We start from the raw sequence: 17,794 nt of genomic DNA, 5'->3' as shown, positions 1-17,794 counted from the left end.
TTTTAAGTGAGATTAATTATTTTATCCTCTTATGATATTTTATGTATCTATAATTTTTAATAGTGATGAATTGGGCTATCTTTTTACATTTTTATGTATTGTTAACTTTTATTATGGTTTTATATGTTTAAACCGAATAAAGATAATTGATTGATTGAATAGTGGTTAAATAAAGGCATCTATGGACATCTACATAAGGGATGCTTTTATTGGATATGGGTAAATCCCAATAGGTTGGAACCATGGTGAAAAAGCCCCATTGGAACACCTGCGGCAGGGCACAGGTCCTGAATAGGAATTTGGCGTCCCTCACTTACTTATTAATTTTATTGGAAGTGGGAGAATTTATAAGTCTGTCCTGAAGAAGGTGGTAAAAGCCATTGAATCCACAGAAACACGTCAATGAAATTTAAAAGACTAGACCTATAAACAATCCCAGAATTACGTGTAGTGATTTTATGACTAAGGGATCACGTATAATGAGGAAACAGAGCAGCAATATTGAATAGATTATTAGTCCTGCCAATCTTTGTTTCTTAGACAAGTTCACAAAGAAGTTTCTTTTAAAACAGCTTTTTTTTGCATTATTTTGTTTTGCAGCATTATGGAAAGATAATCATGTTTTTTTAATGTATGATGCAACGGTTTTTAACTTTGTAAAAATGATATCATCGCTTTTTATTATGAAACGAGTAAAGAAAAATACTGTAGGAGTCTTCTATTCAGATCCATTAAATATATTAAAAATACATCCTTTTCAGAAAACATGTTTCTTCTCCTAGTGTCCTTTCACACTGCAGTGGTACTGAACTTTGAATTGATGCAACGAGTGCCCAACATCCTTGGGCAAAAGAGTGCATGTCGCACATACATGTGTGGCGTTGGACTTCCCAAGGGGAAAATGTGACTTTTACAGTTATATCATATGCTGACAATACTCAACAAATGTATGAAATGCAGAAAATATTTGAACAATGGGTGTCAGACATTGGTAGCCATGTTGATACAAAGTCATTACTTGAAATATAATGGGAATACAACTGTGTTGATCCTATTAGGGAAGGCAATTTGGAATATTACCTGGAGGCCAAGCATGTTTTCGCCTGCCCACCCTCAAGAAAGCAGCAAGGAATTAAGAGATCTTAATGGAAGACAATCTTTCCATGAAGGATGGGGTTATCACGGTTTGTACATCCTCCTATAGCATCGTGGGCTTCGGCGCAGGATTTTTAACTGGATCCCCATCCAGTGTCGGAAAGCCATAGTTCAGGCACTCATTACTAGTGGACGGGATTGTGGGAATTCTCTGTACATGGGTTTGGCAGACTATCAGTCTTTATTCCTGCAGCTCCTTCAGAATGCAGCAGCATGTATGGTCTGCAATCTACCGGCCCAAACATCTATGTCCCCCATTCTGTGAGGTCTGCATTACCTGCAGGCACATAGACATGCTATTCTTAAGTTACTCTGCCATCTGTGGTTGGCTCACATCCTCTGCAGAATAAAGTTTCTTTTTAAAATCATGTTTGTGCCCTAAGATCAGCTAAGCAGGCTACGATCACTACAAGGTCACTCCTTTTCACATCTTGCTGCAGTCCACTGGAACACTCTTACATTGATTTTGTGACTTATACAGTTATAAAAACTCTTGTCTCTTTCCGTCTTAAGGGTCTCCTGGTCTTTTTCTGTTTCTCTAAGTCCTCAGTGTGGAGATATCCTCTCAGGGGGGATTGTGCGGTTTAAAGTTTGTTTTAACATAACATAAATAGTGATTCACATAATGAAGAGAAACTTAGAACCTGAATAGCACATTTAGTTCTTTTATGCGCCCATTTGGCTGAACAGATTTCCCGAATTAAATGGTTACTGTAGGAGGCATTGGCAAAGCCAACAGGTCTGGCTATTAGAAAAGAGAAAGTAAAATCTTTATTGACTGATGAGACTGTGTGTGGTCCATGGCTGCCTTTAAAATTTGTTAAAGGCAGTTATTAGCCAATCAGCTCATGACTTGTCATCGCTATGTACCTTACTTAGTAGTACCAGGAGTACTACTGTGGAAACATACATCACCAAGTTTAAAACACTTTAAACTTATAAAATACTTACTCAAATTACCTGCAGCACCCCCACCGAATCATCTGCACACCATAATATATAATCCTGCCAAATATCGTGTTTTCGCGCAACACAATATACAAAGGTCTATGTAAAATATCTTGGAGTTAACGCCTGTTTTTGGACCCCCCCTTTTTTTCTTTGTACCCCCTAGCCCAAAACGCCATAAAACTTTTAGTACTCTGACAATGAAACAGAGGCACCAGATCTGCAAAGTTTTGCAGACATTCATCAAAGTTAATAAGGGACAAAAAAAAAAATCCATGGTTACCCTAACTATAACTGCATAGTAGCTACTGCCACACTGTTAAAGCGGATTATTAGTTTTGGCAGATATGCATTCAACACTGGCAAGAATACCACTAACACAAAATAGGGCTCAGAATAGGTCTTAGAAAAGTATTCCCATGCTCAGCCCTGGTAGCTTGGCTGTGAGCAGGCAGGCTTCACTTCAAAGGCAGGTATGTAAAGCATTTAACACACAATAAAAATTCAACACCAATTTATAAAAAATGGAAATATGTTTATCTTTAATATGACACCAAAATGAAAATAATTCAATGTAGGGAACTAGAGCTATGAATTTTTAAAGATTTAGAGCTGTACAGCACATAGAAACCTGTAGCACTTCTTGGGACATCTGGTCGTACTAGGCCGGGTCAAAGTGAAGTTTTTAGGCCAACCACAATTGAGCCCTGCGTGCAGTCCCTCAAAGCTCTCAGCCAGTCCCGATTCAGTGAGAATTCGCCAGCCAGCCTTACGATGAGGTCCCAGTCAAACTTATGGAAATCATACCTCCTGAGCTTATGAGCAGGACAAACCAGGGATATAGGACGGCTCACGGTTGCAGATCGGCAGCTTGGCTCCTGCGGTTGGTCCCGTCACCTCTCCTAAGTTTGGACTTAGAAATTTGTACAGAGCTTTTTCTTGCGGGGTCCTTTGAAGCTCTTCACCAGGCCCGATTTGGTGAGGGTTCGCCGGCTTGGGTTTCAGCCTATTGGAAGGCGGACCTCCGGAGCTTTACAGCAGGATGACCCGGGAAGGCAGGCTTTCTTGCAGTTGAGGGTCGCCGGCTTGGCTGGCCAGGTCGAGTCGGTGCATTTATAGAGCTTTTTTCCAAAGTTGCTCCAAACTTCGGGAACTTCTTCCTGAAGTTCCCCAAATTGTCCATCACTTACTCCAAAGGTCTGGAAGTGCCAATATGGTCCTTGAAAGTTTGGAACTTCAGTTCCCACAATCCACTTAGACAAAACCATTACAACTCCACTGGTAGTACTCCAGGCTAAGTATTCTTGGTGGTTATGTTCCAGGTGAGCTGATAACCTGTAGCTTGCAGGGAGGTCACTCTTTAGTCCTTTTGAAGCAAGGTAGTCCACATGGCTGTAATTCTGGATTGTGAAGCCGGCGCAGTCTTCAGAGTACCGGGTTGGTGCAAATCAAACTTCTCAGCATGGACCCTTCTTCTCTCTTAAGTTTCATGCAACAGAACTAAGAGGCTCTGCCCCTCTCAGATACTTATTTCAAGTTCTCTGGGTCAAGTAGGAGGATAATCCACTTAACTCTGACCAATCGGGACAGACCACTGGAAGGCTGAATTTTGGCTTACAGACAAGAAAGTCTTATAACTTCTTGTCTGTGCACTTGAGGAGAAATTCAACGATACCATATTGTTGGATTTATCAATAACATTTGAGGATGTCTTTGAATGACATTTTCAGGATTCTCCTAGCGGGAATGATTAGTTAATAACTTCTTGCCATGTTAACCTATGTGGCAGGGAATTAGCAATGGGAAAAATTACTTGAGACATTTTCCAACACCAGGACTTATAAAAACATCTTTTATAAGGATCCTACCTAAATCTACTGGACCCCCACCCCTGGAACACTTTGGGGGAAACTTTAGGGGTTCTGAATATGTAAACATATTGCAGATCATCACTGGACAGTGCTCCTAGCACAAGGCGATTTTGTGAAGCCCTTTCTCGCAATGTGGGGAGTGAAATGTGCCATTTCACTCAACCCAGGGCATATAAAACTGATTTTATAAGTGTCCTCCTTATAAAAACCTGCCCCCCCAGGACACCTAGGGAAAACCCTGGGGGTACCTAATATGCCCAAACTTTGTAGTTAATCATCCATTTTTAAATGCCCTAAACACCAAATTTGAGTTTGGCACGATTAGCATTTTAAAAGCAGTTCTGCAACTCAGCTGCTTTCAAACTGACATCAGGCTTCAGCAGTGCACACATGCAAGTGCAGGAAGGGCTGCTGGCCTCTAAACTGCCATGCCCTAATATATACTAGGGACTTAAAGTTAGTTTCAATCCCCATGCCCTGTTATGTACTAGGGCCATTATAGAGGAGGTCAAGTCAATCATAGGGGTATCCCAAACCCATAGTGTACCCTAGTGTATATAGGTGTTTTACCTGTATTCAAAGAGCCTATTTCACTCTAGCACTTACCATGGGCCCAAATAGGCAGAACCCAGGGTTAGTCAGTCAGTTTTTACCAGTACCAATCAGCAAAAACATTAGGGGGTTCCCAGGGCACAGGATGACTTTGCAACACACTATTATTGCTAGGTCGAGTAAAGGGTCCAATAACTTAAACCTGAGTTCCACCCCTGGTAGCAATGGCACAGAGCAAACAGGCTTAACTTAAGAAAATGTGTATAGCATTTAGAATTACAAAACAAACTGCTTAAAAGTATAAAACAACACAATGAATATCCCATTCCAATTTATAAATATAGAGAATATTTTAATGATCAAAAAGTGACTTCAATGACCAAAAAGCGCAAAGGGCCGCCCATGGTCAATTGGTTGCCTTGACTGGGAGATAGGTAAATTTTAAGGCTTACCGCTATGGAGCGCAGGTCAGATACATGGGTCAGGCTCTCCCTTATTATTCACCCTTAGAAAACTTTAAAGGCAACAGATTCCTCAGGAGGGCAAGGCTAGAGGCTGGATCTAAAGATGGACTCATTGATGACAGGCTGATGAAGGATGAGGTCTTGGTGAATCTGTTGAAGAAGGTAGGAAACGCTCATAGTGGGAAAAGGCCAAAGTTTGCATCCCGAGAGACTTGGATCGATTGGATGCTGCTCTGTGCTGGGCCCTGTGAACATTTTTACATTCGAACTTAGTCTATTTTCTGTAAGTCAGATTTCCCTTAGCCTGGCAAGGCGCAGGCTGTGGCTGAAAAGGTTTTGATGTCATCAGATGCCGCTCAGCATTGGGCCACTGAATCGGGGATGCTGCTGAAGAGAAGACCGAAGGGGCAGCTGCGACAAAGTCAGAACCACAAGTGATGAACCCTCAGTGGATTGACTGGCAGGTTAGCTCTGGTCGAGCAATAGTTCTCCAGGCAAAATTTCTGGAATTTTTTTTAAAGTCCCAACTATTAGGATTAGGCAGGAGGAGCACACAAACACTAATCAAGGGTTCCAGGATCACACAAACAGATCCTGGGGGGTCAGGCCTCACTCCACAGAAGCCGCCAGGATTGACCAGGGCAGGTCCAATTGGAACTGGTCAGTAGGGTTCTTCCAGGAAAATAGGCTTCTTGCCTAGAGGTCATTCAAATGATCATTGAAGTTCACTCCTTTCTTCTGGGTTCAAGTAGGATCAGGTCCTGCCCTTGGGGTTCTCCTCATGGGTCTCAACAGCAGGTGCAGCCCTTATGTCTTTCAAGGGTCCTGTAGTGTTCTGAAAAATGTGACCCAGGGTTGGCACATGCATGCCTGGCACTAGCTTGTGGGTGGGAGGGGACTTGAGGCCTTTCCCTGACCAACAGAGAAAAGGTTCTATGGGTAACCCTACCCACTTTTCAAACAGTTCCTATTTGCCTGGCAGCAAACATTCCCACACTGCGCTGCTCCTACTAAATACAAAATGGCAGAATTTCTCTTCCCCTTGGAAGAGCTTCCTGACCTGCTCAGATATGTGCCTATGGAAATGGGCAAACCCTGCTACCAGATCTTTCTAAACCACTCTGTGAGTAGCTCCCTCTCCCACTGGTATTGGAGACTGGCTTAACAAACAGACAAAAGAGAAGGCCAAGCCTTGTGCCAGGTACAGTAGGCTTCTTTGAAGCATAACCAGTTCAGGGAGCACATCCCCACAATTCATCCGGACAACGAGTGTTGCGCCTCGCCCACCCAAGACCCCTTTGTTCTCTTTCCAGGGAACCGTTCACACCTCCTTGCAGGGGATCCATCAGGCTGCCAGGTGACAGTAAAATACTTAATCAGAAAGACCCCCAGAGGCCTAAAGTCACATTTTCTTTATTAGTTAGACAAAATTTGACTACCATTAGGTTCGAGAAGCATTCGAGACATGATTAATATTTATAAAATTCGCTGTGTTCCCTCGGCATTGTATGGGGCGGGGGTGTGGGGCCACATAGATGGCACCTCTCTCCAAAAAGAGGAAAACAAGTTTTTAAGAAGAGTGCTATGTGTCCCCCACTCCGCTTCCATTCAATTAATTCATGACGAGGTTGGGGTCGAGTTTATCTCGGACTTAGCAGCTGTTCGTCCACTCTTATTGTGGCGTTCTATTTGGGCTAAGCCAGAAACTCGATTCACTCAAGAAATTATTCTTGACTGTATAGGCCTGGACTTTTCCTCACGTATACTTTGGCTGAAATATATTCGTTTTTGGTACAAAACTTTGTTTGACATTGATGTTCTTCTCGACCCCGAACTGGCGGTAGAAATCCCTAAAAAAGAGATCAAACAAACTTTTCTAATGTACAAAAAAAAAAAGGGCGTGATGAGGTATATGGTAAGCTAGTTACTGTGAAGTTCTATAGAGAACTTAACTTACCAACGGGGCTTCAAGCCTATCTCCTATACGTCTGCCGCCCATCTCACCAATATGTTTTAACCCGCGTCAGGTTGGGTATTGTACACCATCTAGTTGCGTTCCCAGTACAGAAACAGAAATCTGAAACACCCTGCCCTTGTGACAACGTTTCACGTCAGAGTTGCTGCCATTTCCTACTTTTCTGCAAATTTTATCACTTTTTAAGATTAAGGTATCTAAAACCTATATTCATTAAATATAATATACGGTCTTTTAAGAATGCCCTTGTGTTACTATCAGCTCTAGAAAATGCAGACATTTGTTTTTTTGTTGCCACCTTTATTTTGAAATGTACAGCTGCCAGGAAAAGTATTGTATTGCTATGATTTCTACATTCCTGTCTGTACTTTCTTAATATGTACAGCTGCCAGGACGAGCACTTTTTAGTAGTGATAACCCATTCTCAATCCTGTCTGTACATGTTTTTCTCTTTTGCTTTTTCATATTTTTTATGGTACAGCTGTCAGGAAACATTTAGTGCGGTTATATTTCTATACTGTCCTGTCTGTACTCTAATTTTTAAAACTAAAAACTTATATTTCCCATGATCCAGGCAGGGGTTTGATATTTAACGTACAGCTGCCAGGATAAGCATTTTGTGACAATATATTTATTCCTGTCTGTACGATTTTAACTTCCGTACCTTTTGGTCATCTTTATATTTTAATTTTAACTATGATCCAATGATTTAACGCTTGTCAGTATGTGTCTTATTCCTATATGAAATACTTGGATTCCCCTGTATAAATTTTGTATCCTATAATAACCTTTTTAATGTAATGAATTGATTTTATGTTTCGCTTGTATGATTTGTTTACAAATCGAATAAAAGCTTTTGAAATTGACTACCATTAGGCTGGATTTTGTTAAATTTGTACAATATGTACTTGAATTATTTATCTAGCTATTGAAAATAAGGAACTGGCTTTACTGAATATAATAAAGTAAGCTAGTGCTTTCCTATGGAAAATACAGCCTTTAGAGATTTTTCCATGCCAGGGTATGTCAAACATTGAATACAAATGCCCTACTTTTATATACCATGAACTCTATCCTATGGACATTTAAGGCCTACCTTGACAGTGACATACGTATTAAATGGAAGGTTTTACCCCTGCCAAGAGCTATTTTGACCGTTGCAGACCGGAGCTCATATTTTACAGTGTCACTTTTAAAGGTGGAACAAGAAGTGCTGCAATCCAAGTGACCTTATAAATTACAGGTCCCGGGTACTAGGGAGTTATAAGTAATTCAAATTTGCAAATTTGGATTTTACCAACTTGACATATTTTTAGGTGTCAGAACACCTGCACTGAGGCCTGCTACACATTGTGCCAATGCACAGACTTGAATGCCAGCACGGCAGTCAAAGAGGGCAAACATGCCCATCCCCCCCCCGCCACCCCCTCCCTGGGGCACTTTGTGTAATATGGCCCCAGTAGGTCTCACAGGATCTTATTGAACTATGACCTTACTGCAAGTTGGCTACACATGTTCCCGAAGCCGGTCTCCAAACAGGAATATTTAGATATCCTGAAATGCCTCTCCTCTACCCCCACGGTGACCATGAGTAGAAGCCCTTCACATCATTAACACCGATGTTGGGAAAAGTGCTTCTGGCTTCTTTGGCTGTGAATCCTTTCACTTTCTGTATCATGCACTACAGAGCTGCGGACTCCTCACCAGACTCTGCAAGGACCCCTTCCTGATCTTTCAACATATGGGTAGCCTGAATATCTTGGATAGACTTAGCCCCCCATGACCTACGTTGGACTACATCCATTCCATATTACTCTTCTGTCCGCCTTTGTTGCAGAGCCCCAAACATGCCTCTTGGAATAAAGTACATCATGCATTTTATACGCTTCCCACTCCAGCCGATGAGCTCCGGATTTGATTTGATTTGATTTGGGATCTGTAGAGCGCGCGAATGCCCATGGGTGTCTTGGCGCTGAGAGACCAGGGGACCTGCTACCTCAAGACGTCGTTCAAAGACTTGTGGTGAACAGCCAAGTCTTTATTTCTTTTCTGAAGGAGTACAAGGAAGGGCAGTTTTTAATTGATGTTGGGAGCTGGTTCCAGAGCCGGGCTGCGTGCATTCTGAAGCTTCTCCCACCCCATCTAACCTGCTTGAATCTTGGAACCTGAATCAATTTCAATTGGCTAGATCTCAGGGATCTAGAGGGTTCGTACCATTTCAAGTGATTTTTCAGGAACTGGCAGCCTGTTCCATGGAGTGCCTTGTATGTCAGGCAAAGGAACTTGAATTTGACTCTTTTGGCAATTGCCACCCAATGCAGGCCCATCAATTTGTGTGTCACTGATTCATACTTTGGAATATCTAGCAACAATCTGGCCGCTGCATTTTGAAGACGCTGCAACGTCGCCAATTGCTTGACCTGAATCCCTGTATACAGTGCACTTCCAAAATCTAGCCTCGATAGCGCTAGTGCTGTGATCACTGTCGTGCGGGAGTCAAGGGGAATAAAAGGTAGGAGTTTCCTGATTGTTTTGAGAATATACCATACAGAAGAAGCTAACTTGTTTGTTTTTGCTTTAAACGTAAGTCTGTCGTCCAGGAGGACACCCAAGTTTCTGACCTTATCAACTGGGCTGGGACAGTGGCCTAGGTCCTCCGGCCACCATTCCTGTGACCATGATTGCATGTCTGTCCCCAACAGCATAACTTCACTTTTGCTCCGGTTTAATTTCAAGCAGTTACCCTGCATCCATTGAAAGATGTGTTGCATGCATTTTCAAAATTTCTCTGCCGTCTCATTGATGTTGCTTGAGATGGACACCACAATCTGTGTGTCGTCCGCCTAGGAGACTGGCATGAAGCCATGGTTCCTTATTATTGCCGCCAGGGGGGCCACGTAAAGATTAAATAAAGTGGGACTTAGCGACGACCCCTGTGGCACGCCGCATGGGGAACTGAAAGGTATGGATTTAGCTTCTCCTACTTCCACCGTAAATGTCTTGTTAGACAGGTAGGATGCTATTAGAGTTTGGGCTGATTCGTGTACTCCCGCCTCTCTGAGACGGCTGAGTAGGATATCGTGGTTTACCGTGTCGAAGGCCGCCGAGAGATCTAATAGGATTAAGGCGGCCTTCCCTCCGGCATCCAGAATATACCTCAGTTCCTCTGTGGCAGTAAGTAGGGCTGTTTCAGTTCCATGCCCTTCTCTAAAGCCAAATTGCGAATGGTCCAACAGATTATTATCATACAGAAATTGGGATAGTTGCCTGTTCAGAAGTTTTTCCAAAACCTTCGCTGCGAAAGGTATTCTTGATATAGGTCTATAGCTACTTGGCTCTTGTGGGTCAAGGGTGGCTTTCTTTAGTAAAGGAAGAAGTGATGCAGTTTTCCAAGTCTCTGGGAAATTGCTGGTCTTAACTATTTCTTTAAAGAGCAACTCTAATTGTTCACTCAGTAGTTCCGGGAAAAGGTGCATTATCCTGGGCGGGCATGGGTCGGAGGTGCCTCCAGACTTTGTTTGCCTCACGACCTGGCTGATCTGTTCGATTGATGGTGGGTCAAATTGGAAGGGGCGTGCGATAGTCTGTGGAATCTGGTGGTCATTAGATTCCCCCGTGGTTCTAAAAGACTCGTAGACACTAACCACTATGTCTATAAAGAACTGTCCCAAGGTATTGCAAAACGCAGAGCTGATTTCGGGAGGAGCCGAGTTGTCTTCTTTGGTTAATTTTTTTACTATGGAAAAGAGTTCCTTACTTGAATGTTTCGCTTCCTCTATCTTATGTATGTAGTATTTACTTTTTTCCCTTAATATCAGTTTTTTATAGGTAGCCAGTGAGGATTTATATTTCTCTCTTTTTTCTGGCTCATATTTCGTCCTCCATCTCCTTTCCTCTTTCCTGCAGGTCTTCTTTTGGGTTCTTAGCTCAGATGTAAACCATGGCTGGGAAGGCGATTTTCTATTTACTGTCTTTCCACTACTAGGCGCGCCACCATAGTTGCCGCTTTTATCCAGCTTGCTATTTGGGTCGAGGCTATGCTGCAGTCTTTGTCCAAGACTGGGATGGAATTAGACAGATGGTCCTCTAATAGTGTGGTATTGATTTTAGACCAATTACGGGCGTCTGTGTGTTTGACTGTAGGGGGGATTTCTGCTAGCGGGTTTCCCGTTTTTATCGTGAAAATTATTAACTTGTGTGGGACCATGCTACCAGGAGGATTTCTGATAGCGAGACCTTTTTATTGGAAGTAAAAATCCCGTCTAATGTATGGCCTACATTGTGGGTGCTTTGAGTGACTGAGTCATGTCTAAAGTGGCCATAGCGTCTGTCAGTGTTAGTGTGTCCTTGTCCGTGCTCTTTTCTAAATGAAGGTTAAAATCCCCCAACACCGTGGAGTCCGGTTTGTACACCCCTGATTCCAGGTATGGGCTCAATAATTGCGTTAGTGATGTAGTCACTTTGGGGGGTCTATATATAAGAAGGCCTCTGAACGTCTCGTTGTGGGTTAAGTTTGATTGGAAAAGCAACATTTCACAGTCCGGGTTACTGTCCTCAATTTGGCCTTTGGTCCTTAGGGCACTGCGATGAATAATAGCCAGGTTCCCCCTCTTTTTCCCTTCCTGTCTGCTCTAATTATGGAATACCCCACCGGAATTGCTAGCGCTAGGTGAATATTAGAAGCGTCATCTGCCCAGGTCTCTGTGATAAAAAGGATGTCAAGGTTTTGTGATTCGATGAGTTCCAGGGTCTCTATTATGTTTCACAAGAGATCGTGTATTAATTAAGCCTGCCTTGAAAACTTTAGGTGGTGGATTATTATGCGCGGGTCCTACCCCATTCAACCCTTTGTTATCTTGCGCATTCAGGGATAAGTTGCAGTTTGAACAAGCGTTGGTATAAGGACGCTGAAATGTGGGGCATGTTGCTTTAGGCCTGAGGGCGAGTAGATCTTCCCGAGAATAGCTGATAGCAATAGGGTCTGATCCCAGACTCGCAAGGGTACTGGCCTTGGGCCTGGTCCAGGCGCAAACGGGCGCAGACGGGCTACACGCCCGCCTCACCGAAAGTGCCCCCGCAGGAAGTAGATCAGCTCTCGCCCGTTCCACCCTCCGTTCAATCGGCACTTAACGTGATGGACCGGGGTGATTGGGCAGATCTGCCAGGATTTGTGGGAAGAAGCGGAGCGGAGTGCCAAGGTATCCGTGAGTTTTCAAATCAAAGTTTCTAGTTACCACATGTGTTTCGAAATTAACATTGCTTATGCCTAATAAAAACAGTGCAATATTTAAAAGAAAGGAGCGTCACCGTACAGCAGTGGTGCGTGGCAGCAATCAAGGTAAAAGCAGCGCGGTCTCTCAGTCAGGACTAATAACCTTGAGAGGAGGATCCCGGCTTGTGAGCACCGAAGGATGGATTTTGAGAGGCCAGGGCGGAGCGCTTTTATGAAATAATACAGACGAAGGAGCAGAGAGTACAAAACTGACTTGTGCTGGATGAAGAAACGCGAGTTCATAGCCGTAGAGCACTTTGCACCGCGCATATTGTGGTGCAAACTCTGGTGCAGACTGCACTCACACCGATGAATCTTCAGTTCCGACCGAGGCTTCTCATCACAATCAATACAGTTCAATAACGTCAAGCACATGCTACAAAAAGGACAGAGTATTAGATTTGCAAACCATGAACCTTTATTGAACAATTAGTAAAGTTACTAATTGAAATCATGAAGGTAGCAGAGAATTATTAAGGTGTCTCAAATAAAGTAGCGAAAAATCAGTTCCTCAAAGGGAATGTCCCATCTGCTAAGCACAGTGAAAGCTGTGGGGGAAGTCAGAGTGAAGGGGTGACCATGATTGCCTCTGAAAGGCAGGAACAGCTTCTTTTAACAAGAAGCAGAGGGCATCTCCTGCATCTACCGCTGTAGGTGTACATTGTATTAGTTTAAATCAGTCTTACAAAACATTCCACTAAACTTACACACAGTAGCAGCTGCCGCTTTACTCAAGTGGTAGGGTGGGGGACGGACATGCTCACTTATAAGTGCCTACTACTGCTGCCATGACGCTTGGCAGCATGGCCCTGCCCTAACCTCGGTTGGAAAGGAGGTAAGAAAAATAAAATGATAATAAAATGGTTTTATTATGATTTCATCTTGGTAACTCTGCACTGCTACAGCGGACGAGCCCCCCCCCCCCCCAACCCCCCCACCCCGCCTACACACAATTACCCAATAGCGCAACCAATTGAGTTGAGGAACAGAAAGATGTTCGTTTTACAAGCATGAACACAATGGCAGCTTTCCAACAGTCCTTGGATGGCAACATAAGATGCATTTGTCTCACACTGTACTTCAACGGGTGCGCATTAACACATACTACAAGAATTGTGTAAAAGAAACAATCCAATGGGAAAGAGAAAGCAAATGATACATCATTCGACGCGGCTGGTACAGCATTTCTCAAGCAAAAGCAAAGATGACCTGCAGTAAATCCTCACCCATCTTGTAATGCAGCCTGTGTTAGCTAAAGCCAATTAAAAATGGCACTGCACAGTAAATAATTCACGTGCTAATACCGCTCTGTGTGCACAAACTTGTATTCATGATAAAATCCCCATCAATTGCTCACATGAATAGGAGAGAACGGGGCATGTAGTGAATGACACTTCGTCACAGCTCTTACCAGTTCATTCTGAGAGTCAATCGTTGCCAGGGTGGAGTTCAGTGCAGCGCAGGAGTCTTTGGCCTCCGTCCAGTTGCCTTGTGTTTCGGAGAAGTAGTAAAATTTGTTCTGGTACCAGATCCAGTCTTCATCATAAGGAGGCATCTCTTTGCTGCCCTTTAAATCTTCAGCAGCACTTCCTTGTATACCCTCTGCCTGTCCACACTGATGGGGGAGCTGGCTTCTCTTTAGAACTGTTAAAGCAGGAAGAGAGAACAGTCAGGACATTTCACTGCAATAATTACACATAAGAACTACACATTGTCAGACCCATCAGCCTTAGGGTGGTCTTCCCCCTAAATTTTAGCCTTCGTGCTCCTTATTTGCGGATTTTGTTTTGGCTGGACTTAGGACTTTGCACACTTTACCACTGCTAACCAGTGTGAAAGTGCATGTTCTCCCTTCTTAAAACATGGTAATATTGGCTTTTCCCAGTTTGCCTATTCAGTTTACTTGAACCTCCTTAGTAAAGTGGTGCTATATGTACACAGGACCTGCAAATTAATTGCTCCTCGTGGGCCAGCAACACTGCTTGTTCTACCCTCTTCAGTTGCCCTTTAAGCCGGTTTCAGGCCTGACATTGAAGCCAAATCCTTCTTTTTTATTAAATACTAGCAGCCCGTCCCGACGTTGTCCGGGTATGAATTGCTGCCGGCCAGTAGTATATTGTTTTGTAGGATTTCGTTTTGATAGCATTTCTTATCTGTGACAGGCATGTGAAACGCTCCGATTCACAGTGCATTGCTGATGCACTTAAGAGTGCGCGTTCATTGGTGTATAAACTCGAGTTTCCCTACTTTATTTTTCCTTGCAATATGATATAGCGCGGACTCGACAACATGGCATGAGCACAATTTACATTACAGAAGAACACATTCATTTGTGGTAGGCACGGGGAGACAAAGCGATTTGCCTGCAATCACAGGATGTTGAGCTGATGCCGAGATTTGAACGTAGCTCCCCGCCTCTAAAGTTCGCAATTCTAGAACTTGTGGCGGGAGGTGTGTCTAAAAGTGTATGTCGGTGCTGGCCATCAATGAGAGAGACCTGTCCATTTTTCAAATGGGTGGTGAAAAAAATAAGAGTATGTTGCTGGAGATGTGGGACGCCGTGCCACCAATGTACTTACCGGGAGAGGGTAAACACCCATTATTCCGCAACTTTCTTTCCGCATACCATCACTCCGCATACTTTCATTACGAAAGTACCATGACTCCGCAATGCCATTATAACGCATGGCATTACATTTTATACGCTTTTACCACGCATACATTTACAACAAAATTCGTTGTAAATGCATGAATGGTAAAAGCATGTTTTTTTTTTTAATGTTTGAATAAGGTAAGTATGGGTATAGGGGTATATGTTTTGGGGTACTGAGGTATATGTTTTGGGGTGTTTCGTTATTTTAAGGGTTCAGATATAGTTTTGGGTTAAGGGGTACAGGGGTAATTTTAGGGTTTAGGGATAGGTATGGGTTTTGGGGTACAGGGGTATTTTTAGGGTTCAGGGCTAGGTTGGGGTTTTGGGGTATAGGGATATTTTTAGGGTTCAGGGGTAGGTTTGGGTTTTAGGGTACAGTGGTTTTTTAAGGGTTAAGGGCTAGGTTTGGGTTTTGGGGTACAGGGGTATTTTTAGGGTTCAGGGCTAGGTTTGTGTTTTGGGGTACAGGGGTATTTAGGGTTCAGGGGTAGGTTTGGGTTTTGGGGTACAGGGTTATTTTTAGGGTTCAGGGCTAGGTTTGGGTTTTGGGGTACAGGGGTAATTTTAGGGTTTAGGGATAGGTATGGGTTTTGGGGTACAGGGGTATTTTAAGGGTTCAGTGCTAGGTTTGGGTTTTGGGGTACAGGGGTATTTTAGGGTTCACGGGTAGGTTTTGGGGTACAGGGGTATTTTTAGGGTTCAGGGCTAGGTTTGGGTTTTGGGGTACAGGGGTATTTTTTGGGTTCATGTGTAGGTTTGGGTTTTGGGGTGCAGGGGTATTTTTAGGGTTCAGGTGTAGGTTTGGGTTTTGAGGTACAGGGGCTTTTTAAGGGTTCATGGGTAGGTTTGGGTTTTGGGGTACAGGGGTATTATTAGGGTTCAGGTGTAGGTTTGGGTTTTGAGGTACAGGGGCTTTTTAAGGGTTCAGGGCTAGGTTTGGGTTTTGGGGTACAGGGGTATTTTTAGGGTTTAGGGATAGTTTTGGGTTTTGGGGTACAGGGTATATTTATACGGTTGAGGTGGGTTAGTGTTTAAGGGTGTTAGGGTATTTTAAGGAGTAAGGGTGGGTTAGGATTATGGGGTGCAGGGGTATTTAAAAGGGAGCAGGGTGGGATTCGTTTTTAGGGTGTAAAGGGTAATAAAATAAAATAATAAATAAAAATAATATAAATAATGCAATTTAAAAGAATAAATGTTTTAATTAAATTTTAAAAAATTGCAACTGAATAATAAATCTTCTTCGGATCATTAATTCACGTAGTCAGCGCCTTTCTTGATTAATAAGTTTGGACTGGTTTTCAATACAAAGGATTTCCCGTCCTGGAAATCCAACGCTGACCCTCCTCGATCTGGATGCGCTGTGCTTAAATGACACATGGTGGTTCTCTCTTTGGAAAGAAAGACACGCAGCGCCCTCCGGAACCGACATCCTGGGACCGGAGTAATCTGCCAAACTAATACGAAGCTGACTGACTGGGAATCTAGAATCGCTGGAGGGTAATCGGAGATTGTCAGGTAAGAAGGCAAGTGTTGTGTGAGACAGAGAGAACGGGCCGTTGAAGTGGTTTATGGGAGAGGTAGTCTCGGTGAAAAAAGTCAAACGCACACGGGCAGTGAATTTTCCAAGTAACATTGTACATTCTCGGCATGGCTGCGGAATGGAAAAAGGGAACGGGAAGAGGCAGCACTGGATATCTTCACCGACACAGATACAGGCATAAATACCAAAAATAAACTAACAGCCCAAAATCAGGAAGCGGATAAGGACGATACTAAAAAACGTTTGACAGAACTTGAAAAACTACGGAAAAAAGAGGAGGCTAAGTGGTGGGAAGTGAAATCCCTCAAAAGATACCTTGATGTTGGGCGAGTGCCTAGAGGGCTGAGAATCATGGTAGCCCCAACATACGAAAATCCAGATCCTGAGATGCTGCAAAACTGGGCAGACAACTAAGCATGGGCGAATTTTGCGAATCTTGCGTTCGCGAATTTTGCGGATTTGCGAATTCGCAATCCGCAAAATCCGCGAATTCTCGCGATTTTTTTTTTTGTGTGTTCGCAAGTGTTTCTGCCAGTTCGCGAGGATTTGGTACTAGTTCGCAATTGCGAACTTACTTGTCGGCTCGCAACGGTCGCGACTATGTTGTTTCTACGTCTGGTTCATCATCACAGCCTCCCAGCACCCTCTGTTTCACCACTGGCACCCTCTCTTTGACCCATGCCACCCTCTGTTACATCAATGCCACCCTCTGGTTCATCATCACTGTAGAAGATGGGGGGGAAAAGCAAGCCCACCTGCCCTGCTTGAACTGACATGAATTAATTTGGGGTTAGTTTATTAACAACACCTGCCCTGCCCCAACTGACAATAATGAATTAGGGGCTAATTAATGTGTCACTGAATTTGAAGTTCCAGCCTGGCACCTGCTTGTCTGCTCCCTTAGCTGTAAATCAGGACCTTTGTGGCATACAGTTAAGGTCAGAGCAGGGTCACACAATAGTTGCAAGCAGGCAACCGAATTCTGGAGGGCCCCCTCAGGAAGCACTACAGGGAATCGTTACAAATCATGAGGTTGACCTTTTGCACCTGCTCATTGCTTTTGCAAAAATCGTTTTTCGGTTTTTTCGCGCTATTCGCGGGGCGCGGCGTCGTGCGAAACCGACCGCGGAAGCCGCCAATTCGTGCGAATGAGCTTTTTATTTTTTGCGGCTTGTTGTTTTGCGAGTTTTTTTGCAGTATTCGCGAGCCGCTTGCAGCGCAACACGCGAATTTACCCCAAGGTCGAGTACGGGCGCGGCCATTTTGTTTGCGTGACATATTTCCGTTTCCGCCCGCTATGTATAATCTCGCGCAGTAAGCGCATTGCGAGTAGAGGTTTGCACGAGATCGCGAGGGAAATCTCG

The 17,794-nt window shown here is 43.7% G+C and overlaps 1 protein-coding gene across 1 annotated transcript in view; it reads right to left on the bottom strand.

Moving 5' to 3' along the window:
- The window catches only part of LOC147659074 (C-type lectin domain family 2 member D-like), a 52,066-nt gene extending 37,985 nt beyond the window's left edge, over positions 1-14,081 (bottom strand). Inside the window, exons 1-2 of the mRNA XM_086951988.1 lie at positions 14,066-14,081; positions 13,649-13,881 (exon numbers count right to left, since the gene is read on the bottom strand). Coding sequence (XP_086808114.1) covers positions 13,649-13,881; positions 14,066-14,081 — 249 coding nt within the window. The remainder of the gene's footprint in view (positions 1-13,648; positions 13,882-14,065) is intronic.
- Positions 14,082-17,794: the final 3,713 nt, after the last annotated feature.

The sequence above is a fragment of the Lissotriton vulgaris genome, unplaced genomic scaffold (genome assembly GCF_964263255.1).
Source record: "Lissotriton vulgaris unplaced genomic scaffold, aLisVul1.2 SCAFFOLD_921, whole genome shotgun sequence".
Taxonomy (NCBI): domain Eukaryota; kingdom Metazoa; phylum Chordata; class Amphibia; order Caudata; family Salamandridae; genus Lissotriton; species Lissotriton vulgaris.
The sequence above is the reverse complement of the archived record's forward strand: the minus strand, read 5'-3'. Positions and strand labels throughout refer to the sequence as shown.